The sequence below is a fragment of the Astyanax mexicanus genome, chromosome 15 (assembly GCF_023375975.1).
Source record: "Astyanax mexicanus isolate ESR-SI-001 chromosome 15, AstMex3_surface, whole genome shotgun sequence".
Classification (NCBI taxonomy): Eukaryota; Metazoa; Chordata; class Actinopteri; order Characiformes; family Acestrorhamphidae; genus Astyanax; species Astyanax mexicanus.
The window spans coordinates 45,889,248-45,915,267 of NC_064422.1; the positions used below are offsets into that span (position 1 = coordinate 45,889,248).

The 26,020-nt window shown below is 33.2% G+C and overlaps 2 protein-coding genes across 4 annotated transcripts; both read right to left on the bottom strand.

Moving 5' to 3' along the window:
• Positions 1–634: 634 nt before the first annotated feature.
• Positions 635–13,108, bottom strand: LOC103028114 (alpha-N-acetylgalactosaminide alpha-2,6-sialyltransferase 1-like). Its single transcript, XM_022686565.2, has 9 exons — positions 12,300–13,108; positions 10,412–10,727; positions 8,047–8,209; positions 6,743–6,911; positions 5,975–6,110; positions 3,695–3,798; positions 1,997–2,080; positions 1,797–1,896; positions 635–1,173 (listed from the first exon to the last, which is right to left on the bottom strand). Exons 1-9 carry the CDS (start codon positions 12,380–12,382, stop codon positions 982–984), a joined length of 1,347 nt encoding a protein of 448 aa, XP_022542286.2. The 5' UTR covers positions 12,383–13,108; the 3' UTR covers positions 635–981.
• An 813-nt stretch (positions 13,109–13,921) lies between these two features.
• On the bottom strand, positions 13,922–25,291 carry LOC103026388 (matrix-remodeling-associated protein 7). Of its 3 annotated transcripts, none has more exons than XM_007241288.4 (4): positions 24,835–25,291; positions 23,755–23,896; positions 21,973–22,081; positions 13,922–16,370 (listed from the first exon to the last, which is right to left on the bottom strand). In XM_007241288.4, the coding sequence occupies exons 1-4, from the start codon at positions 25,015–25,017 to the stop codon at positions 16,256–16,258; spliced, it is 549 nt and encodes a 182-aa protein (XP_007241350.2). In that variant the 5' UTR covers positions 25,018–25,291; the 3' UTR covers positions 13,922–16,255. The 3 variants fall into 3 exon arrangements, with proteins under 3 accessions (XP_007241350.2, XP_007241348.2, XP_049320610.1); XM_007241286.4 differs by having other exon boundaries at positions 24,823–25,290; XM_049464653.1 differs by having other exon boundaries at positions 23,785–23,896; positions 24,823–25,289.
• Between the last annotated feature and the right edge of the window lie 729 nt (positions 25,292–26,020).

Below are 26,020 nucleotides of genomic sequence, written 5' to 3' on the forward strand. Positions count from 1 at the left end.
TATCATAGCCTATAAATATAACCTAATTATTGTTTGAGAAAACAATTTACAGCTTTATATCTGGGCCTTTACGGTAAATAACGCTGTGCTGGGTTTGTAGTATAAGGGCGCCACCTGGTGGTTTACAACTACAATTAAACTCTTTATACATTTAATAAAAACGAATTGTATCTTTTAAAGTTGCATTAATCATACGGTTTTATATGAGGTTACAACATTTTTTATTTTTAACTTATAAAGATGTAGTTAATTTTTTAAGCCTCCTTTAGTGTATTCTATAGTTTTATATGTCTTACTGTGCCTGAACTTACTTTACATCATTATTTAATCAACAATCACATAGTAGCATTAAATTCAGCATTAAATTGCATTACATTTACTTAAAATTCACTTAACAGTTACCTGTTAGAGGTATGGATAGAATAATTAGCAATAGAGTTAGTAATGAAATATTCACACTTTTTTGTCCACGATTTCAATCTATCTATCTATCTATCTATCTATCTATCTATCTATCTATCTATCTATCTATCTATCTATCTATCTATCTATCTATCTATCCATCTATCCATGTATGTATGTATGTATGTATCCATCCATCTATCTATGAGAAAATGAAACAGGCATAAAACACCAATATTATATCATTATTTAATCAACATTCACTCAAAACAACTGTAAATAAAATGTGCAGATATTTGGAGAAAGTGTTGTGGAGTGGTCAGACCAAATATCAGACATATCATATCTGATCTTATATCAAATATTTATCCCAGTAAATATAGAAATATAAATAAATGGAGTGAGCAGGAATGTCCAAAATTTTGCGCATATATATATATATAATGTCCATTATAGCAATTACTGAATGTTCACTGCAGTGCATTTTCTGTTGCAACATAATGACAGACTGTTTTTTCATGGCTCAAATGTCCTTTAAAACACAACACACTCCTACATCTGATAAGATTATTTATCAGATTACGCTCCGTTTGGGTTCTCCTTTCTCTGATACAGGTTTATAATTCCGGCATCGTGGAGCTTCTTCCACGTCTGAATCTCCAGCTTGTAATCGTGATTCACAAAGAAAACTACGCTGGTTTTTGTCGACCTTTCAAAGTAGTAGTTATTGTACTTATGATGATCTTCAGTGATGAATCCATAAACATCCACCTGTTTTAAGAGGAGATATTTGATTACACAAACTATCACAAAAAATGTGTTATATAATAGTGCATCTTATAAAATTAGAATATATTAAAAAGTTATTTCATTTTAGTAAAAATGTAAAACTCATATATTGTATAGATGTATTAAACACAGAGTGATCTATTTTATAAAGTTTATTTATTTTATTATTGATGATTTTGAAGCTTACAGACAAAAAAAAAAATCAGTGTCTTAGAAAATTTGAATATTATAATATATGGCCAGTTTGTACTTTTGGTACGCAGTGTGGGCAGTGTGCCAAGTCCTGCTGGAAAATGAAATCTGCATCTCCATAAAAGTTGACATCAGCAGAGGGCAGCACACAGTCCACGCTGCTTGTGGTCTAGTGTGAACCTTTATGAAGATGCAGATTTCATTTTCCAGCAGGATTTTTGGGTTTTCATTGGCTGTAAGCTTCATAATTATTAACAATAAAAGAAATAAACGCTTAAAATAGATCACTCTGTGTTTAATACATCTATATAATATATATGAGTTTCACACTTTCAACTGAATTACTGAAATAATTACAATAATTGTAATAATTACAATAAATACAATAATAATAATTGTACATATTTGCTTACAATATCACAGGTGTGTAGAGCCAAGAACAGAGTGAATGCTCCATTGGTGGGTCTGAACATATACCATAAATCAGTATCCAGAGTTGTAGATCTCAGGAACCTAAAACGAATATTACAGAAGGTACAGATTAATAAACTCTGAATAATAAACTGAATTACATAAAACACCAAAGAAAGAAGAAAGATAATCATCTTCATACCTGTTCCGAACATATCTCAGAAAATCTGGATGAAGAACGTACAGTTTATCTTCATCAAACCCTCCACTGTAGAAACTTAACGGCCTAGAAAACACAAGAGCAATAAATGCTTATGATCATCGCTATCTTACCCCCCACCAACAGTCTATATTCACTCCTATCTTCCTCCTGTCTGGTTTAAACAGCAGCAGAGCTTCTGAATATATCTACACTGATGGGCGTGGTGTTCTGAAATGAGGTGTGTTCAGGTACATTTCTGGAGTTTTATCTTGTTTATCTTGGTAACAGAAAACACAGGAGCTCCACTGACTGAATACAACCTAGACAGACACCAACAGTCAGACGTTCATCGCTATCTCGGTAACACAGTCGCCGTGCCGAGCCGAGCGTACACCCCCACTTATTACACACACATGAACACACAGCAGCACAAACCCAACTTTTACATCAACAATAAACAGAATAGTAAATAAAATAACATTGCTGTTCCCGTAAATGAGCTGCTGGAGCTCCTTCACAGCGTCAACCAGCAGCTCAGTTTCCTCTGCTGAGAAGAGTTTGTTGGACACGTCCAGGTAGCTGCACCGTTACAATAGCAATCCACCAAAGTCAGAGCTCACCTGGTTCTACTCTTAAAGAGAATGATGAGCGAGAGACGCTCTGATTGGTTTATTATTTCACGTCATATTTTATGATTAAGTAAGAGAATTAGTATATGAGTTTTGCTTTGCGTTTTGTGCCATGCAAGGTGTACTTTTCCTGTTGTTACGATAGCAAAGACACACTGACTGACACGCCATAAATCAAGCTGTAGAGTACACAGTTTACGACTCATCTTTAGATCACTAAAATAGGGCCATGTAATATACAGTACATGTGTAGAAAATTTTACTTTATTAAAACAACATCCTTGTTCCTATTTTATCATACAGGACCACTTTGTAGTTCTAAATAATAAACCTATATTAACGCTTTTTCCGTTTCTATCTTTACTTTTAGACAACTTTTTTTACGTTTTATTCAGACAGTAATTGTTCTTAAATTGACATATGTTTTTTTTTCATTGACTAATTGGAATTCAATCAATCAATCAACCTTTATTTCCACTTAGTAAATACTTTGAGAGTCACCCCTAATTTTCAATGCAGCTGAGCGTTTACAAAATAAAGGGACTGAAAAAAAATTTAATTATAAAGCAAACAATATAAGATTTAATCAAAAAGAAATAAAAAAAAAATGAATAAACAGATATGCAGACAGGCTAAAATGTAAAACAATAAAACAAAGAGAAAATAATTAGAATAATAAAATAAAAACACAATTAAAGAAATAGAGGAGTAAAATAACAAACATTATATAAAAAAAGGTAAATTATGGAACTAAAATATATAAATAAATAAATCAATAATAATAATAATAATAATAATAATAATAGGTTAAAAAAGTATAACAAATATTAAATGGTAAAAGGCCAAAAGTAAAACCAGTAAAAAATAAATAAAAGATAATAAAAATTCTGTATCTGTTTCTCTGCATACTTATACATTATTATCCATATACAGCCTCAGAGTGTAAAAATAAGGGTTAATAAGGTATTTATTGAAGGTAAAAGTGGCGGGTTGTTATATATTTTATATAATAACATATTATTAGGCTGAAATGATCTGCCAGATTAACCTCAGTGACTTTAGTACTTACCTAAAGCCGTTATAAGTGCCCTTCTTCAGTAATTTCTTCTTCATCAGACCCTCAATCCACTCGAAATCTCTCTGGCCTTCTGGGATCAGTACATATTTAATTCCCTTTGGGTTTAATAAACAACTGTTAGTTTACATTTCCTTATAGTATCAAATATATAAATCATTTATACTATATAAAATCATATACAGCAGGGGTCTCAAACTCATTTTTGCCGAGGGCCACATTGGCATATTGGCTGTCCTCTGAGGGCCAGATGTAACTTATAAATATAAGAAAATGTAACCAGATGTAATACAAAATGAATGTAATTACTCCTTAATGTTAAATAACTCTCAATATACTATTTATTCAATCAAATATTACAGTTGCATGGAAAAATGGTTGCTTGTTGCTCTATTAACATAAATCCTTTTAATTTATAAGTTATATTAACTTTGATCAAAACGTTTGATACTGAAATAAGGCTTAATAAATATAAAATCAAAAATTGTGAGCTGTGACAGATTTAGCATTTCCTCAGATTTAGCAGTTCCTCATCCAACCACTAGTCGGAGCTGCAGCTGCAGCACCACAAGCCCGCAGTCTTTGCTTAGTCAGAGCTACAGCCCAGCCACGGGCTACAGGGCTCAGCTCAGCCAGTCTGGAGCGTTTTTAAAATTTTAAGTTCTTCTGTGTATGAAATAAAATAACCCCACTAACCGGATAATACAGCTCTCTACAGTTCATCTTTCAGCCCAAGCAGCTAACAGCAGCAGTTTAGAGCAGGAGTCACTGCTCGGATTACATTATAAACAGGTCAGTTAGCGCGCTGCTAACCTCAGGATGTTTATAACTACGGAGTTTAGTGGACACACCACGGCTGCAAGGTTAGACTGTTGAAGGCTACTGAAGACTACTAAAGCAGGCAACGCAGCGTAAGCAAAAAAAAAAAAACACACACACACACCAAAATACAAGTTAAGATAAAATATGAAAACGAACATAATAAAGCATAAATAATTAAATTGAATTGCGGGCCAGATGTATGTTTATTTTGTTAACCCGTGAGGGGCCGTATGAAACCGCGTCGCGGGCCGCATGTGGCCCGCGGGCCGCTACTTTGAGACCCCTGATATACAGTATCAGTCAAATGTGTGTAATATGAATCATGCAGTAACTTAAAAATTAAAAGTGTTAAACAAACCTAACTACTCTGTAACTCTGATGAACATATCCTGTACAACAGAGTAAACTCTCGCTCTTCCTTTCTTGGAGTGGTCCTGATGAGTGCCAGTTTAATCATTATAATGTTTTTGATGGTCTTTGCCCCAACTACACTTGAGGATACTTTCTAAGAAGTTCTTGAAATTCTTATTTTCTTAACAACTGATGCTCTCAAACACATTATTAAGAGACAAGAAATTCAAGTAATTAACTCTAATTAACTGAAAGCCTGAATTCCAGGTGATTCTACCTTATAAAAGTGACTGGTCATCTAAGAATGTAAAATATAAAACATATTCTGGCTTGTTTAACAGTTTTTTGTGTAGTATATAACTACTATTAATGTTTTTCTTTATAGTTTAGATGAGTTTAGTACTTTATCCCTATGGGGTCTTCATATTTCTATTAATAGTTTTGCAACAACACAGTGCAGAAATAGGTTTTCAAACACTTACATAATCTGTGTTTGGGTTGCATTCTATAGACCAATTAAAACAGCTTTATACTGCCCCTCACATATTTTAACAAAATAGGATTTTCTTAATTTAACTTATGTTTTATCTTAATTAATAGTGATTAAGATAAACGCTACTTTACAACTTCACTACTTTACTTTAACTGATGCTCTTAAACACTTTATTAAGAGACAAGAAATTCAAGTAATTAACTCTTGATGAGTTCAGCACAGCTGTTAACTGAAAGCCTGAATTCCAGGAGACTCTACCTCATAAAGCTGACTGAGAAAATGCTAAAGCAAGAGGTCCTAATTTGAAGAATATAAAATATAAAACATATTTGTTTACTAAATAATTCCAGATGTTTTTCTTCATAGTTTGGATGAAGGTGTGTCCAAACTTTTACTGGTACTGTATATAAGACAGCATGCAAAGTGCATTAGTCTAACAACTGTATTTTATCACAGTTTACTGATAACTGATGAATAGTAAGACTATAAACACTTTGAACAAGCTCTCTAGGAATTCTTAGAAGTATTTGTTGTTTTTAATGGGAAACAGATCTCTTGCTTTACTATAAATCATACAGTATATATATTTAGAATATAAATGCACTCACCTCATCTTTTGGAACTTCAAAACCGTACGGTTTCAACAGAAAAAATGAGTTTAATATGGCGTACGACGTGTGAACATACACTGAAGTTCTTTTCCCAACATCTTCCTCATATCCTTTAATAAGGGCTCCGTTCATTCTGTGTGGAGCAGACGGTACAATGCAATAAACAGTCGATAGTTTACAGTAATATCAGTTCATATAGATTATTATCATTATTTTAGTTAATTGGATTTAATGCTAATATAGATTTTATATTATAATAATAGAGCCTTTCTTTTTGTGCATTGCAGACAAAAAAAAGCATTATTTTTATAATTAATAATATTATTTTTTTTTAACACTGGCATATAATTCAGGTCTGAAAAGGTTAATAAATTAAACTATAATTTTAAAAGTGTTTTTTAATTTTTTAAAGTTTGATAATAAAGTTTGTTTGATAATCAGAAAAATGCTCAAATTGTCATTTCTGCCTCTGTAGCGCCCCCACAGGTTTAACTGTGCTATAGGAAGATGTTTTCGTGTACTTTGGTACACAGACACATCATCACAATATGCTAATCAGTCAATCAATAATGCCGCCCCCCCGCTGACATCCAATCATCTGTGTCTCACCGCTATCAAAGGGAACACTGCTCAGCCTAATCAGCTCTCTTCCATGCCCCACCTCTAAACCCATACATCACCCATACATGCCCCTCCCAAACTAATCCTCCCATTTTTAAATTTGAGCAGAGGGTGGGTTAGTTACACTTTATGATATATCCTCACCGAAACACATAATGATGAGAATCGATCTCTTTGCCCATCCTGGAGCCGCTGAGTATGCCCCCGGTGCCCACCACGGCACAGCGGATACAGCCGTCCTGTGCCCCCTCAGGCACGGGCAGCAGCTGGGTGGACCTGGGCTTTGGGATCAGATCTGCTGCTGGTTTTATATCTAAAAACATAAAGAAAACCGAGACAGAACAGTCGACCATGCTGCATACTGTTTATATCATCGCTGTCCAATAAAAAAAACACTTATCTCCAAAACAGCAACTTTACTGGAGAGAGAAAAAACCTTCTAAACTTTTAATGGAAGTCAATGTAAAAAGAGTTTATTTCAGGTCATTTTAAAGTGTTTCTATTGGTCCGTTCATCAAAAAACTTGGGCACAGTGTGACGGAGAGTTTGTTTGTTCAAATTATGTAATAAACTAAAAATCAGCAAAAATGGATTTAAGTGTTTTTTATAGGACAGCGACGATATTCACAGAGAGATACAAGTAGGTCAAAGGTCAAACAACTTCAAATTCAGTTTCTGAATCAGTTTCTCTGATTTTACTATTTATAGGTTTATGTTTGAGTAAAATGAACATTGTTGTTTTATTCTATAAACTACAGACAACATTTCTCCCAAATTCCAAATAAAAATATTCTCATTTAGAGCATTTATTTACAGAAAATGAGAAATGTCTGAAATAACAAAAAAATTATGTTTTATCTGAAAGTGAATAACAGCTCTCACTGTGGTTCTCTGGAGTCCCAAAACTTTAGAAATGACTTTATAACCTTATAACGTCCAACTAAGCTTCTTTAATATATTTACATTCTACTAAAATACATTCATCCTAGTGCATCCCAAATTCCTATTCACTTCCACACACATATTCTAGATATCTGCACACCTATATAACACTGTACATTACTTATATATTAAATCAACTTATTTCCGTGCAATACCATTTGTCAATATGTCTATAGTGTAAGGTATGTGTGTTGTTATTGTGTGTGCTGTAGTTGTATATTGTACTCTGTGAATCTTGAATCTAACGTGAAGAACCTGGAAGAATCTGATCTCTGTTTACGGTTTACTGCACACTTATTATCCAGCTGTTGATATTAAACACTGTGAGTTTAATGAACAGATGACTTAATAAATATAATAAAAATTCCACTGTATTTAAAGAAAGGCTGCTCCCTCTATACAAACAGAAACCCAGAGGAAGGCTGTAGCAGCTATTCACTGAGGGAGATTTCAGTGTGAAAAGGGGGCAGGGCCAAGTTTACTCAGCGTTAAATATAAATACTCACCATTATACCTGTAGTCCATGAATCCGAACGGGTTATTGAAGTGTGAGAGTCGGTTCCACTCGCTGATATCCAGGTGACCTCTGTACAGCCAGAGCTGAATATCTGAAATTACTGCAGCCTGAAACTCCGGATCTCTGGAGTTCTGAAGAGACGCCGAGCAGACCTGTTACACAAATCACATATCCTCAATATACAGCTCTGTAAAAAAATAAGTTCTTTGATTTTACCTAATTAAAAACCTCTGGAATATAATCAAGAGGAAGATGGATGATCACAAACCATCAAACCACCAAACTGAACTGCTTGAATTTTTACACCAGGAGTAAAGCAGCATAAAGTTATCCAAAAGCAGTGTGTAAGACTGGTGGAGGAGGAGAACATGATGACAAGATGCATGAAAAAAAACTGTGATTAAAAACCAACCAGGATTATTCCACCAAATATTGATTATTTCTGAACTCTTAAAACTTTATAAATATGAACTTGTTTTCTTTGCATTATTTGAGGTCTGAAAGTTCTGCATCTTTTTTGTTATTTCAGTCATTTCTCATTTTCTGTAAATAAATGCTCTAAATGAGAATATTTTTATTTGTAATTTGGGAGAAATGTTGTCTGTAGTTTATAGAATAAAACAACAATGTTCATTTTACTCAAACATAAACCTATAAATAGCAAAATCAGAGAAACTGATTCAGAATCTGAAGTGCTCTCTTCATTTTTTACAGAGCTGTAAATTATTTTTTATAGGGATGCACTGATGTGGGAATTCTCAGTTGATACATATATCCGATATTACACATATTTCTATCCTACTTACATACTTACCTTTTCAGATTAATACATTTTACATTTTAATATCAGACAAAGATCACCTGTGTACATTTAAAAAGCATTTTTAAAGATAATTTCATTTATTAAGGGAAATAATGTATCATGGATGTTTGTTAGTGAATTTGAGATGAGCCCCCAGTCTCTTTCTAACAGAGGTGAGTGAGATCCTGCAGTTCTTAAAATTCTTTAGTTGTTCTGGGTTCTTTTTTATGGATCTTCTGGATGAGTTCTTCATGCCCTTTTGGAGTAATTTCAGTCGGTCAGCAAGTCACTCCTCAGAAGGTTCACCAGTGTTCCATGTTTTCTCCATTAGTGAATAATAGCTCTCACTTTAGACTTGATAGACTTGATCCACTTGACAGTGGATCAACACCAGCAGATGACAGACATGACTCTCCAAACCATCACTGATCATCAATACATTTTACATTTTATTTAAAGTAAATCAAGAGATCAGAGTCTGGAGGAAGAGTGGAGAGACACACAGTCCAAACTGCTCGAGGTCTAGTGTGAAGTTTCCACCAATCAGTGATGGTTTGGAGAGTCATGTCTGCCATCTGCTGGTGTTGATCCACTGTGTTTTATTATCAAGTCTAAAGTCAGTGCAGTTTTGTTTTCCCACAAAATCTTACAGCACTTCATATCTTACAGCTTCCCTCTGCTACTGACAACTTTTATGGAGATGAGGATTTCATTTTCCAGCAGGATTTGGCTGCACACTGCCCATACTGTGTACCAAAAGTACCAGTTGGTCTTATTATATAATATTCTAATTTTCTGATACACAGATTTTTGAGTTTTTATTGGCTGTAAGCTTCATAATCATCAACAATAGTATTTTAGTACACTAGTAATTTAACATCATACTTTAATTCTTGTGGTTTTGATTAATTTATTACAGAGTGGATAGGTGAGGGAATACTTTTGGCAGTACAGAATAATTTCGCCAACAGTTTTGAATATGGTGAACGATGTTATACCCTGAAATATGGAGCCATATCACCCCCCCCCCCCCCCTAATTATTTATCACATCAGGGTTCTACTTTTATTCTGTTTTTATCAAAAGAAAAAATCACACTGTTCTCATAATTTCCCATTATATATTTACTAGAGACAGATTATATCTGTGCAGTATCATTTATTTTACTTTAATCCTGGATATATGGGGATATATGGAGTGTATTATTATTATTATTATTATTAGTAGTAGTATCATGACTGATCATTCTGGATCATTGACTTCTGTTACAAATCTGATAAAATTCTTGTAAATTTTAATATCTTAGTTAAGGGGGTGTCGTATCATATCGTGTCTTATCGTATGCAATAATAAAATTAGATTTTATTGATAAATTAATATATATATATATATTTATATTTTTAATGCAGTGTTTTTTTTTATATCGCCAAGAGTATCGATATCGAGAAAATACTGTGAAATATCGTGATATTATTTTAAGGCAATATCGCCCACCCCTACAGTACAATGTATAATAATGCCCTAATAATACTAAAGGAAGTATCGTATCTTACCTGACGTTTTTCGTCATTATTCCGCACATAAACGTCCTCAAAGTTCCACTGGGGCAGGCGGGTGTAGTCTTTTTTAAAGAGGACTGAAGGAGTCTGTAAAGTCTGCGTTTTGTTTCCTGCAGGCGTTTCTGTCTGTGTGAGATTTTCATGCTGCAGAGATTTAAAATCCTCTTTCAGTGTTTTTACTGTAGTGAGTTTTGTGGTAAATGATGAATTTTTATCAGGAGTCACAAGAGCTTCTGTAACTTCACCCGTCTCCAGCCCGTCCCTCCAGAAGGAGCCCGAGCGCAGAACAGCCAGGTACACAGTCTGAGGGCTTTATTAGAAAAGAATAAGTAAATAATAATCATTTCAATATATACAAGACAACCCCTGTAAAAGAAAAGTGCATTTTTATTTTTAGTACATATTTTAAAGTATACTTAACATGAAAAAAGTACATACTTTCAACATTATTACAAAATTTATATGTGCTTAAATTTCATACTAAATGTACTATTTTGGAACAGCTTACGGCAACTTAAATATATTTAATATTACAACAAAAGCATTCGCTTGTGCTTATAAATGCTTTTTTCCTACAATTTCTGCAAAAGAAAATGTGTTTTTAAATGTCATTTTTAATTCACTTAAAGTATATTGTAAATTTACTACTTTACGCATTGATGAACATATTGTGAACACCTTAATGCTACTGGGGGAAAAAACTACACTAAAGTGCAATTTAATCAGTATTTAATGCCACTACATATATTTTTTATCAGCACAATGTATAATTTAAAGCATATTGCTTAAAAATACATTGTATGCAAATACAGAGAAAGTATATTAAACAGAAAGTGTACTTTTAGTGTTATTTACCTAATTTAAACATACTTTCTAAACATACTTTCTACATAAAAGTACTTTCTTTGCACAGGACAATGCTCGTCCACACACTACAGGCTGGCAGAGCATTGGTATTCTAACTCTGAGCATCGAGACTTACTCTAATATAGAGGCAGCAGCAAAGCTGAAGCTAATTCAGTATCTGAATTAAATGAATTGAATTTAAGTGAATTAAAGTAAATATAAGTGAACTTAATTAATCAATCTATTAATCAACCTTTATTTGATTTAATACATTAGGAGTAACCCTAATTTTCAATGCAGGTGAGTTAAACAGGTGAGTTAAATTAAGGAACTTCATAAACAATGAAAATTAAAAGTTAAAAGCATTAGAAAAACAAGCAAACAATATAAGATTATTAAGATAATAATAAAAAAGAAAAGTGAATTCCCTGAAGGAAACACAGGACGGTTGTGCAGCTAAAATTGCTCCAGCCGTTCGCTATGGTGGTTTCTATGGTGTTGCTACATGGTTGCTGGGAGGTTGCTAAGGTGTATGCTAAGGTGTTGCTGTGGTGTCCGAGGTGGTTGCCAAGGGGTTGCCAAGCAGTATCTAGGTGGTTGCTATGGTATTGCTATGATATCTGTGCTGGTTGCTATGTAGTTTCTAGGTGGTTGCTAAAGTGTTGCTAGGGGGTTGCTAAGGTGTTGCTAAATAAAACAATTCAGAATAAAAGGATAAGTGGACAGGCTAACATGTACAGCAATATAATAAAGAGCTAAATATTCAGAATAATAACATAAATCAAATAAATCAAATAAAATGTTAAAACAAGGAAAACAATAAATAAAAGGACAAAACTGAATAAAATAAATAAAACAAATGAAAAGGCTAAAAGGTCAAACAGAAAATTAGACAAACAAAAAGACAAATTAAATAAAATAAATAAATGTTAAGAGAAAAACTCAGCTAAAACAGTTACAGGCCGTCTGAAAGTGGTCAGAAACTAAAAGTTTAAAAGCTGAATTTGTGTGAAGCTGTAAAATAAAAAAACGGTACCTCCCGCTGATGTTTCTCCAGATGATCAGGTAGAAAACTCCACAGCAGAGCAGAGAAACAGCAGCGGGGAGAAGCTTCCTCATGGCTCATGACTGACTGCTGCTGCTGCTGCTGCTGCTCTGTTTGAGTATAAGGGTGTGAAATATATGAGTAATATATTAGTGCTCCTCTCACAGGGCTGGACTTTACTAATGCAAATGTACAAAAGCAGAGCTGAATAATACGAGCTTGTCTGTTGGGTTTTGTTAAATAGAAACAGTGAGTAACGCTATTTAGTAACATTTTATTAAAGACAAACATAAGGGCCTTCAAAATACATAAGAAATATTTCACCAAATCTGTGTTATTTCTGTCTACAGGAAATATATAATAATATAATGTATAAATGTGACACAAAATAACTTTAAAACACATTTTATTATTAAGAATAGTATCTTTTGTATATTGACCTAATTGCAAAAGTAAGATATGTGATTAAAAACATTTAAAAAAACTACTTAGAACAAAGAAAATATAAACAATAGCATTTGTTACATATCTGCCCCCACTCTCTAACTATAAACTTTAGCATGAAATAATAATAATTATTAAAATACTTCAGAGTATGTATATATTTATATGTTGCATATGTCCAAATCCCATCTGCACTTTAAAAACATATTTTTCATAATAAAAAATCCATAATATATAAGTTAAAATACACATTTTAGTTGTGTCCCTGTGTTGTGGTTTCACTCAGTCCTGTTACCGTAACACCGTAACGCCTGATCATCTGAAACACCCGGACAATTTTTTCAACCGGAAGTGACATCATCAGCTGGTTCTTCTGAAGATCATTAGAAGATTAACATTAAGTTCCCTAATTAGTTTTTTTCTGTATATTTGATCTTATTGTAACGATGACTGAGGAGCTCAATCTCAACACTCAGTCCTGTTACCTAAATTAATTCTTACATCTTATTGGTTTATTTTTAAAACGCAAATGTTGGGAAAATCACTAGAATGTGCTATGTTTCATGTTTTTGCTAATTCTATGCTAAAAACTAATTTTTGTTACTTTCAGTCCTGTTACTCAAAACATAAAAAGGAACAGTAGTGAGGAATGAGTGGCAGTAACAGGAGTTTTTGATCAATTTCAGGTTTGGGTCTTCTTGAAAAGATAAAAATAGCTTTGCAGCTAGTGTACTTGCTTTTAAACATGATTTTTAAATGTCTCACGAGTTTTATAACCATCTTCAATTTGGAAACCTTGTAAAAATAAATTAAGTAAATTAAGTAAAGCTGCCAGAGTTTGAGCATTACATGTTTTAAATAGTTAAATATGTGTTTTTAACTAGATTTTAAATTTTAGTAGATTTTTAATTTTAAAAATTAAGTTTATTTTGGAAGAGTTAGGACCTGATTTTCTCTGTAAAGCTGCTTTGTGACAACTTCTGTTGTAAAAAGCGCTACAGAAATTGATTGATTAAAAGTTACTACAATAAAATTAAATATCAAAAATACACAAAATAAATAAGGCCACAAAATGAGATATTTCACTTCTCTGCATTCAGATTACATCAACTTTAAATTTCTGTCTCTTTTTATCCCTCTAGTATAAAAGATGAGTACAAAATCAGATGAACATTCATTATTTTTAATTTTAAATTTTATTTTTTAATTTTTAATTTACTTTTTACAAGTTGTCCCCAAACCAACAGGTGAGAATGGCTGATGCAAACTGTTTATATTGTCGTTGTCCAATGAAAAACAAGTATCTCTAAAACAGAAACTTTACAGGAGATAAAAAATACATTTTAAACTTTTAATGGAAGTCAATGTAAAAATAGTTTATTCAGGTTATTTTTAAGTATTTCTATTGGTTCGTTCATCAAGAAATTTTTCCACTATTTAAGGATTTCTTTTTCCAATCAAATTATATATTAAACTAAAAATGGACAAAAACTGAGATACTTGATTTTCATTGGACGTCGACGATATATATTGTATCAATACAATCCCATTTAATTTTTATAAATCACTGAATGACATGTTGAGTCCTGGCATACCGCTTTATAAATACGTTATTCATATAGGCGTATATGTAGTATGAAGCCCTTATAAATGCATTAAGCTTTAACTTAAAATATACTTAAAAATATAAAGTTATAAAGTAAAAAATACTGCTGTATATATTTCTGCTGAATGCATAGTAAAGTAAAAAGTGACACACTGAATAAACACTAACGCATGAAGAGTTTACACATGGATTATTTGGTGATGCTGGAATCACTGTTTAAACGTTACGAAATGAAGGAACTGGTTCTATAACAATAAACACACACAGAGAACTCATATATATATAAATATATAAAGGGATTTTTCTATTGTCCGCTAAAACTGGAGACACTGGTGTGGTAAAAGTCACGAGTCCTGCAACCTTATCAAAACATTGCTAAACCTTCTCGATAATGTTCTCTGTTAGCTCGGACTTTGGATACCATGATCAACAATCTAGAAACACCTTAGCAACCACCTAGCAAAACTACCTAGCAACCACATTGCGACACCATAGCACCATAACAACCTGGGATCCCATAGTGAACGGGTTTTTAAACACATCACTGCTGCACCAATCAGTGATATCCAGCTAACACTGTCCTGGGCAAAAGTCCTGTTGGCACAGTCCTGTGGTGTGTCCTGTAGGGGGGAGTCCTGTGTGTAAATGTTCTTTAGGGGCATCCTGTGGGTAAATGTACTGTGGGTAAGTGTACTGTGGGCAGAGTCCTGTGGAAAGCATCCTGTGGGCAGCATCCTTTAGCAGGTAGTCCTGTAGACAAGTGTCCTTTGGGGGAGTCCTGTGGACAATTGTCCTATGTGGGGGGGAGTCCTGTAGGCAAGTGTCCTGTGGGCAGCGTACTGTGACGGGGCGTCCTGTGGGCAGTGTTCTGTGGGCAAGTTTTCATGTAGGCAAGTGTCCTGTAGGGGGGAGCCCTGTGGAAGGGTCCTGTGGGCAAGTGTACTGTGGTCGGCATCCTGGGTGTAGAGTCTTGTGGGCATGTGTCTTGTGGGCAAGTGTCCTGTGGGCAAGTTTCCTGTAGGCAAGTGTCCTGTAGGGGGAAGACCTGTGGGCAGCATACTGTGGTGGGGAATCTTGTGGAGAATTGTCCTATGCGGGGGGAGTTCTGTAGGCAAGTGTCCTGTGGGTGCACATCCTGTGGGAAGCGTCTTGTGGGCTAGAGTCCTGTGAGGGAGTCCTGTGGGCAAGGGTCCTGTGGGCAGCATCCTGTGGGAAGCGTCCTGTGGGCTAGAGTCCTGTGGGCAAGTGTCCTGTAGGCAAGTGTCCTGTGGGCAGCATCCTGTGGGAAGCGTCCTGTGGGTTAGAGTCCTGCAAGGGAGTCCTGTAGTCACTGATGAAGCACTAGAGGTTGATCAACACTGTACACTGTGCAGCAACAGATTCATGAGATGAGACTTTATATATGTTTTTAAAGTTTAAAATATACTTTAGAAAATATTTTATTTGATTGAAACTCCCAAAATGCAAAAGTGCAGGAGATTTTTTTATATTTTATCATCATACTGCAGCTTGTTTTATCATAAATCCAACAACTTCTGTCACAACCCCCCCAGTGAGGGTTCTGTATTCAACCGGCCCAACTGTGTAGAGCAGGCAACCTATGACTGAATCTCCTGTGTCGTGTCAAACATTTGTTTTGGTTACCTGTATCCAGTATCGCGATACACAGGTGTGATTTAATCTGGAGAAATCTCAGCACATCTCTAATACCTCCACAATCCACAGCCAATCAAATCTGAAATACTTTATAGTCCAAAAATATATATACATGTTTTAATTATGTTTCCAGTGCTGGAGTGAAAAGCCTCTGAACAGCAGTGATTCTGGCTGTTTAGGTTCAGCAGGTTTGTGTTTTATTTTCTCACTGAAAGCTCAGTTCAGTTTTTGTGGAGATGTTTTAGATGGAGTAAAGTTTTAGCTGTTCCTCCATGTCGTTCTCCGTCACCTCACCAAACGCCTCCTGATTATCTTGAAGAAGTTTGAAGATAGCGATTAGCTGCTCCCGCTGAACTCTGAAATAAACACAAACACACACAGTATATTATACAACAAATTTTAAAGATTTGTTTGGGTTCATACTTGTTTTTTTTAAACCCTTTTTTAATCCTTACAAACAGTGTAAACATATTTCATTTCTAACTGCATTACTAATTATTCTATCAGTATTTAGTGTAGTGGTGCTCCTTACCTCTAACAGGTAATGCTTCAATTAGGATAATTCACTCGTTTTTCATTAAGAAATACATGTTCACATATATATATATTAATGTTTTACTACTATATTACTTTTAAAAGACCAACATATAAAACAATTAATTTTACATAACATTGAAACATAACATTGCAATTTTGTTTTAGTTTTAATTTTAGCAGGGAGTGGCTGCACATTTTTTAAATGACTTTTTTAATTCGTTTTTTTATTTTATTTTAATGTTTTATATTTTAATTCTTGTTCTTAGTTCTATTATTCATTTAATCACTTCTCATTTTTAATATTTTACTTTGCTTTTACTATTATCTATTTACTTATTTTATATTTTATAATTTTTTTACTTTTTATGTGTCAAATTTGTTTTTTTATTGTATTTTAGAATTCTGTTTTACATATATATTTTTATTAAATGTTGATTTAAAATTAGTACTTCTTTTATTTATTTAATTATTATTTTTACTATTTTATTTCTTATTATTTCTAATTTATTGTTAAATGTGTTCAATCTCTTTGATGTTATAAATGCTCGGCAACATGGTAAATGAGGGTCACCTTCAATGTTTCTCCCGAGTGAAAATAAAGGTTGATTGTTTGATTGATATGTGATAGGAACCATTTTTCATATTTTATGTGTAGATTACACTAATTAAGGCAGGTAGGAGAAGTGTCGTTCTGATAAAATACTTTTAACTATTTTTCCCAAATCTTCAAACTTTAAAACGGGTCAATTTGACCTGTAACATAACAGGAGGATTAAAAAATAAAAGTCCTGGTTTTAAAACTACTTTTAAAGTATAAAAGAAAAAGTAATGGAAGGAGAAAAAATATGGTTCTCATAATGAGCTAAATACAAGGCACACACACACACACACACACACACTGTAGTGTTTTAGAGGCAGGATGCAAATGCAAGTTGGGTTAATTTTAATATGTTACAAAAACAAACAAAGAACAAAAGAACTGAAACAAGGAAACAAACAAAGAAAAAAACAAACCAGAAACCAAAACACAGCAGAACTGTGGCTCAAACTAACAGCAATAAACAATAAAGCAGAGCTAAACACCACAGGTTAAAACAAAATGCACAACAGAGAATAAAGGAACACATGGTTTATATACTAGTGCATCTCAAACAATTAGAATATCGTTGAAACGTTACTTTATTATTTCAGTAATTCAGTTGAAAATGTGAAACTCATATTATTTAGAGTGATCTATTTTAAGCGTTTAGCGTGGTTTACAGCCAATAAAAACCCAACAATCAGTGTTACAGAATTTGAACAATATATAAGAACAATTGGTAGTTTTGGCAGTGTGGGCAGTGTGCCAAGTCCTGCTGGAAAATGAAATCCTCATCTCCATAAAAGTTGATCCACTGTGTTTTATATTTATTTTATTGTCATTGTGAAGTAAATAGAAAATGATACACGATTTTTAAAAAGTTTAATGGTGTAAAAATAGTAATTTCTTTGCATGATTAACTCTATGCCCTCATCATTAGCATTGTGGGCTGTTAGTTGGGAGCATCGGCTAAAAATCGCTGTATTTAGGAATAATGAGGAAGAATGGATGTGGAATATTCAACAAAAAAGTTAGTACTTGTTATTATTATCATGTTTCCCTTAAACTTAGGTCTATTTTATATTTATTAAAGGATTTCTTCTATAAATTGTGTAAAAAAATTCATGATGAATGGACCAAAAGACATGACAAAACTGAATTATACATTGACTTCCATATAAAGATTTGTAATTATATATTAATAAATAGTACACACTGTTCCTCAGACCCGAGAGTAAATATTACACACTGCAGCTCAGGATACACCTCGGGGCATATAGCTCGTACTTTTATTTATTTAGCGCCAACCAGTAGCTCTCCTGATCAGGTTTAATGAATGGGTGATTAAATAAATCAAATAATGGAAAAAATGTTAATACTGGGCTTGGTTAAATGCTTGATAAACACACACACACACACACACACACACACACACACACATAATGGAGAGTTGCCTTTTTAATAATACTAGTGTTTTATTATTTAAGTGGCAGTCTGTATTATTTAGTTTTTAAACAGAAAACAGAAGTATTTCTGAGTCGATAAAGGCTAAAATATGTGTTTAATGGTACCGATGTGCTGAAACCACCATCCCTGCTAATCCTCATATATTCATATATTCGAGTTCTTCTTCTTCAGGCCACGTCACACGTACAGCCTCTAAAAGAGGATCCGGCTCAGTTTTACTGAACGTGAGCGGCTGGTGGAGCAACGGGGACTTCAGAAGAGGAAACTCAGAGCTCAGGAGCTCATTAGTGCAGTAATGAGTATGAGCAGTAGCTGCATTTATGTATTTTTATATTTTTTATGTAAGTGTAATCATAACTGTGTGTGTCTGTGTGTGTGTGTGTGTGTGTGTGTGTGTACGGGCTCAAACCATGTAAGTTTAACACACATGTTAAACATGTTATCATCAGTGTGATCTTAAATAAACAGAGGAGTAAAAGTGCTGCTCACTCTGAGATGTATTTCTAAGGTGTGTCTTAAATAGTGTCAAACATATAATGCATATATTCCCACCTCCCATCCCAACAGTAACAACAGTGAAAGTACTGTACATATATAACCACTACCCTACAGATAAATACATTTATTATAATGAGCTCCGGCCCTCAGGGCTGGGTCTACACTCAGAATATACATACATAACCGTCAACTAAAACTGGACAATATATGTATAAATATATATATACAGCTCTTTTTATTAAAAAAAAAAAAAACACTTTAAAATGATGAGTTTCTTTGATTTTACCAAATTGAAAACCTCTGGAATATAATCAAGAGGAAGACGGATGATCACAAACCATCAAACCACCAAACTGAACTGCTTGAATTTTTGCACCAGGAGTAAAGCAGCATAAAGTTATCCAAAAGCAGTGTGTAAGACTGGTGGAGGAGAACATGATGACAAGATGCATGAAAAAAAACTGTGATTAAAAACCAACCAGGGTTATTCCACCAAATATTGATTATTTCTGAACTCTTAAAACTTTATGAATATGAACTTGTTTTCTTTGCATTATTTGAGGTCTGAAAGTTCTGCATCTTTTTTGTTATTTCAGTCATTTCTCATTTTCTGTAAATAAATGCTCTAAATGAGAATATTTTTATTTGGAATTTGGGAGAAATGTTGTCTGTAGTTTATAGAATAAAACAACAATGTTCATTTTACTCAAACATAAACCTATAAATAGTAAAATCAGAGCTGTATTTTATCACATCAATCATTTAATATAATTAGCATTTTGAGGATATCGTCATCAGCGCTCAACACCGACACAACTATACATTTCAGAACAGAGTATTTAGAAAATCCTGTTTAATTCGATGATGTGCAACAAAAATGTAACAATGCATGAGAGAGTACTGAAATAGCATTTTTTAAGAATCTGCTATTCTAATGCATCTGTATATAGAAACACAATAGATATTTTTCTACCGTGAAAAAGGATGGAGGCTTTAACACTGTTCATATCAGTATCAGAATTATAATATTCTATTGATTAAAATTAAGAAATTTAAAGAAATAAATGCTTTGTTATATTGTTATATTGTTTGCTGGATACAGCATATTACATATTTACATATTTTAAAATCTGTAAGGCTAGTTAGTCAAGGGCTAAAGGGCTGACTGAGCTAAAATGCTGGTAAATGGCTGCAACAATCTGTCTAAAGCAGATGGAACAGATCATTCTGCACGGCTGAAAGTTTTCTTGAATAAAAACAATTAGTTTCAGTAGTTTCCACATTTTCCAAACTTCCAAAGAACAAGGGAGTCAATAAGAGCATTCTGGGGCCGATTTTCAAATTGCCCAAAGTCACCCAAAATAGGGACGTACTGTGTGCATTGCAACTCAATGCTTATTGGTTTATGATATTTAGAGGCAGGACTGGCTGTCCAGAAGAGTCACAGCTAGGTTAACACGGGTTGAATGTGCTAGAAACTGTTTCTTCTTTCTCGACCACTGCATACCCGTCAAGTTTTGGGTTTAAAAATAAGGGAAATAAAAAAAAATAATAAGGGAGCCATCCCACCAGCCCAACCGAGGTTCAGTATCACAGTGTCATGATATAGTATGTAGCAATTTATATTATTATATCATTTATTATATTATGTATTAGTAAATAGTATTTTTATTTTAATGTTATCTATATCCTCCTAGGACCTGGAGTCCACATGTGTGGACATTACATTTTGGGTTGTCTCGACCACAACACTAAATTTTGCTCTTTGAGGGCCTGCTGTCCTCATATGTGGACATAATTTTTTATCAAACACTACATCATGTAAAAAGATTGTTCTTTGTTTTTACCATAGACTGTATATAGCTGGACAGAGCATCGTCTCTCAAAAGTGAAGCCACCACAGGTCGGGCGCCCCCTGCTGTTCGGTTGCAGAAAGCTGTGTAACCCCACCCATCCCCATAGGTTTCAATGGCAAAACAGAACAACTTTCAATCACGTTTTTTTCTAATATACTGTAATTCTACCTCCATTATTTAATTGCAGCAGCTAGTGTAACCTCTGCTTATATTGTTAAATTTTTATATCCCCACAGAATTCGTTTATTAAAACGTTATTCAGCTCTATTCAAAAAAGGTGTGGTTATTGTAAAAGGGCTGGTTATAGGCGTGGCCAATAACAGACCATCAGCTCCGCTCTGCAGCCTGTGACCTCGAGGCATCCCTCAGGGGCGGGGTTATGTAAATGAGTAGGCTGTCTCTCCACAGTCTTTCTCCCTCCTCTGGTCTCTACTGCGCTCTACAGACTCGGGTTTCAGGATCGCCAACATGGAGGAAGATTTAGCTTCATTTTCATTGTATGAATGGGAACGGAGACACGGCGTCCATCGTTTTTTTTACAGTCTCTGGTTAATTCACACTAATCAGGTGCCAATTAGCCCAAATAGCAAAGAGAAATAAAAAAAAGATGCATGCCATGCAAGAGTTCAGGTCAGGAGTATATAGTATGTAGCAATTGATATTAGTATATTATTTATTATATTACGTATTAGTACATAGTATTTTTATTTGAATGTTTTAATGTTTAACATTTTTGCGAGATTAGTTGCATTTCAGTTTGGAGAGGTCCAGGAAAGTTTTTTATCCTAATTCTACTATAATATGGGAAAATTATGGGAAAATACTAATATGGTAGTTTTCCGGCCAAAACGGGAGACTTGACAGGTTTGCCACTGGTACAGCTTTGACTGATCGCCCTAATGAAAATCTTTAGTTCAAGTTCTAGCTTGTTAAATATCAAACAATCAGAAAACAATGCAGTGATTGTGACAGAAATTTTAATACTTCTATTTCTTTTCACTTTAAAAATCGAGAAAATACCTCCGTTCCTCCTCCAGCTCTTCTTTACTCATCATCTTCTCCAGCTGACTCGTCCGCAGCATTCCAGGCCTGTACCTGAGGGGCTTTTCCTCTTCACACCCTTTTTTTACTGTAAAGACAATTATATTTTATATATTTACAAAAGGAAAAACAAATAAATAAATAAATTACACTCACTCACTGAAAATAGTCTAGTAAGTTTTAGCTATAAATGATGACTATTTGAATATAAATCATTAAAATGTAATATTTTTAAATGACAATTAAATTTAGATTTCTATTGTTTTCTTAAAACCAGCAGCAAAAACACTGACTGAAAACTGAGCCTGTAAAATGCACTGCTGCTGATCAGATCAGGTTCAGACTTCACTTATCTGAATTAAAATCCAAGTGTAAACACCCCCAGGATGAACTGAGATCAGATTACGATCTAATCGCCCAAAACCACGTTTAGAGTTGGACAGAAACTGATCCTTTCTACATTTAATACAATTTAAACAGGATGTAATTGTTTTCTGCCTGACAAAAAACTAAGAAACCACCTGGATTTAACCAAGCAAATAAGCAAATACTAGGTAGGTAAGAGACAATAGGTAGATAATAACCAATTATTTATAAAGAAACATCATGAAAATTAATACTGCAATACACTGTATTTTATAGTTTATCTTTTATATAGTTTTTAAATAGTTTATTTTGTGAATATCTTTTTATTTTAATAATACCTTTCTGTTATATAAAACAAATAAGGTAAAGTTTGCTCCTAATGTTTCATTGTTTAGTTGAACATTCTTTTAATGTGATCAGGATTCATTAACATAAAAAAAGAATAAGGATTCAGCAAAAGCTGGCCATTGATTTTAACTGCGTTTATCTTTTTACTTATTATTTAAATTTTTGTAGTTTTATTTATTTGATGTTTATGTTTTTAGTACATTATTATTAATTTTATAATTTCTTATCATTCTTATATTTTTATTTTATACTATTATCTTTTTTGTCATTTTATATTTTAAAAAATCTTTATTATTTAAGTTTAAATTTTTTATGTTTTTTTTAATGTTTATTAAAATTTATATATTTTTTTTTATTTCCTTATTATTTCTCATTTCTTATCTAAAATGTTATAAATCCCATTTAAACTGTAAATGCTCGGCTGCATTGAGAATGAGGGTCAATGAGGGTGAAAATAAAGGTTGATTGATTGGTTGATTGATTGATTGATTGATTGATTTAAATGACAACTGTAAACAGAATCAGATCAAAGCAGATCTATATATTTTCTCAATAAAAAAACGCATGTTTATGGCCGGTGTAAATAAGTGCAATGTGTAATTTATGTTAATTTAAATAAGTTAATTTATGAAATGCTAAAAGTCTTGATCCATTTCAGAGATAAGATATGCACATCAATCAATCAATCAATCAATCAAATCAATTGATCAACCTTTATATTCACGCGGAAATACATTGAGGGTGACCCTCATATGCAGTGCAGCTGAGCATTTAGAGTTTAAAAGAGATTTAAAACATTTAATAAGGAATTCGAACTAAAACAAAAACATAAATAAATAAAAGAAATACAAATTTTAAATAGAAGTTTTATATAGATTAATAAAATATGTATGTAAAAAGGAAATAAAAAAACATTAAAAATTGACACATAAAAAGTAAATAATTTATAAAATATTAAATTATTAAATGTTAATAGTAAAAGTGAAGTAAAATGAAAGAGATGATATCATGTGCACATAAATGTGTTAAAAATAAATAGAAATATACCTGAGGGAATGTCTGCAGACTCATCATTACCTGCTGCTGGAGCTTCAGGTGTATTAGCAGTGTTAGTTTGCTGTAGTTTAAAGTGTTCCTCCTCCTGATGATCTTTAGACTCTGATCCAGTTCTTTCACCTGAGAGCAGCACCTGATAATACAGTTACAGAGCAGTGAGCTGGAATTCACTACAGGAAACTCTAAAACTTAGTCATTTTTAACTTTTAATATCTAGGGGTGGGCGATATGACCCTAAAATAATATCACAATATTTTATGGTATTTTTGCGATAATGATACTCTTTGCGATACGACAAAATACTGAATTTAAAAAATTGTTTAAAGAACACACTACTGCAACAAAATAAATATAACATTGTATTATTGCACATGACAGGATATGGCACACCCATAATTGAGATATTTAAAAATACATTTAATTAAATGTTTTACACTCCATATAACTAGTTTTTGCAAGATTTCTAAAACAAAATGTTAAAATACATCAGCATCAGCATGATGTTGCCCTCAGGCAACAAACCATTGTTTGATTATTACAGCATATTTACACAATATCATATATTTTATTTTTAATACAATGGTACATGACATATCTATGTCCAATACAATGAGGTAAGTAAGCTTACTAAACAAGGTGATTTAAATAATCAATGTGTTATCAATATGCAAAATAAATAATAAATAATACATTCTAAAAAAAAAAGTTCCCAAAAATGTAGACTGATTGAGGCATGTAATGAGGCAAAGTAATGCAAGCCTACTTTTACTAATTCTTTGTCATTTAGAACATGTTTTATCATGTTTAGGCATAAAAGAAATAGTTGATTTGATTTAATTAAATATAGATTTAATATTAGAATAGTATCTTAAAGAATGTTATGTGCATTACAGAAAGAAAACATACTTTTATATCTATTTTTCCATAACTGGAACATAATTCAGATCTGAAACAGGTAATAAAAGTATAATGCAATAACCAAAAAAAATATTTTGTTGCCTAAGGGCAACACCATGCCTTAAAGAAAGGTTTAAAAGAAAAAAAGGAGGTGCAGTTTACCTGTGAACACACCTGTTTGTCCTCTGTCTCTCTGCAGTGTGAGAGCGCCCCCTGTGGTCTGGGGGGAGCACAGCACTGTCCGGGTTTATTAGAACCTGCAGTTTTCCTGAGAACCAGAGCTCCAGTGACCACAGCGAGCAGCGTGAAGAGCACAGCGGGCAGGAGGAACCACAGATCCGGGGACAGATCCATCATTCTCCCGCTGGAGCTCCGTTAGCCAGTTAGCGCTAACACCAGCTAACCCAGATATACAGATAGCGTTCTTCTTTAGCGCGAGTTTACCGGGGTTGTAGGACTCTTATCTTCCCCTTGCAGCTGCCCTTATATTGGAAACAGTCTATACTCGTAGATAAGTAAAGTATAATCTATCAAAATATATATTTTATCCGGTTTTAATAGAGAAATCAGCGCTGCTAATCGCTGTGCTGCTGCCTATGGGAATCTCAGTAAGCGTTTGAGCACCTCATTCACCGCCGCATTTGCGCAAATCCTCAAATCCGCTAGGGCTGGGCGATATGGCCCTGTGATAATATCACGATATTTCAGGGTATTCATAAAATAAATAAAAATAATAAAAATATAATTGAATAAAAAATAAATTTTAAGAGTATAATCCTGTAAATAAATATTTCAGCTTGTTTGGCAATATTATTGCATACAATATGATATGATATGATTTATACTGGTATTGTCGATCCTTTTTTAATCCTTCCCATCATACCTAACTGGCATAGAACACCCATTCTATAAGATATAAAACACCCATAATTAAGATTTTCTCCAGATTATAACAAAAGTCAATGATCCAACATGTTATGATATGTTATGATATTAACAATGCATTCCATATAACCAGGACTAAAGTAAAATGATACTGGAGAGATATAATCTGTCTCTATTATATATTATTATTTAATGAGAACAGTGTGAATTTTCCTTTTGTTAAAAACATTAAAATAAAGTTGTTCACTTATGACCCTAAAATAATATCATGATATTTCAGAGTTTTTTCCTAATAATGTTATTTGTGTCAATATAAAAAAATAATAAAAATATAATTTCAAGAATACACTACCGTAAATAAATATTACAGTTTGTATAGTGATGTTTATTGCATACAATATAATATGGATCACATAATTGAGAATTTCACCAGACTGTAACATAAAGTCATTAGTCTGGTTTCCATCCAAACCTT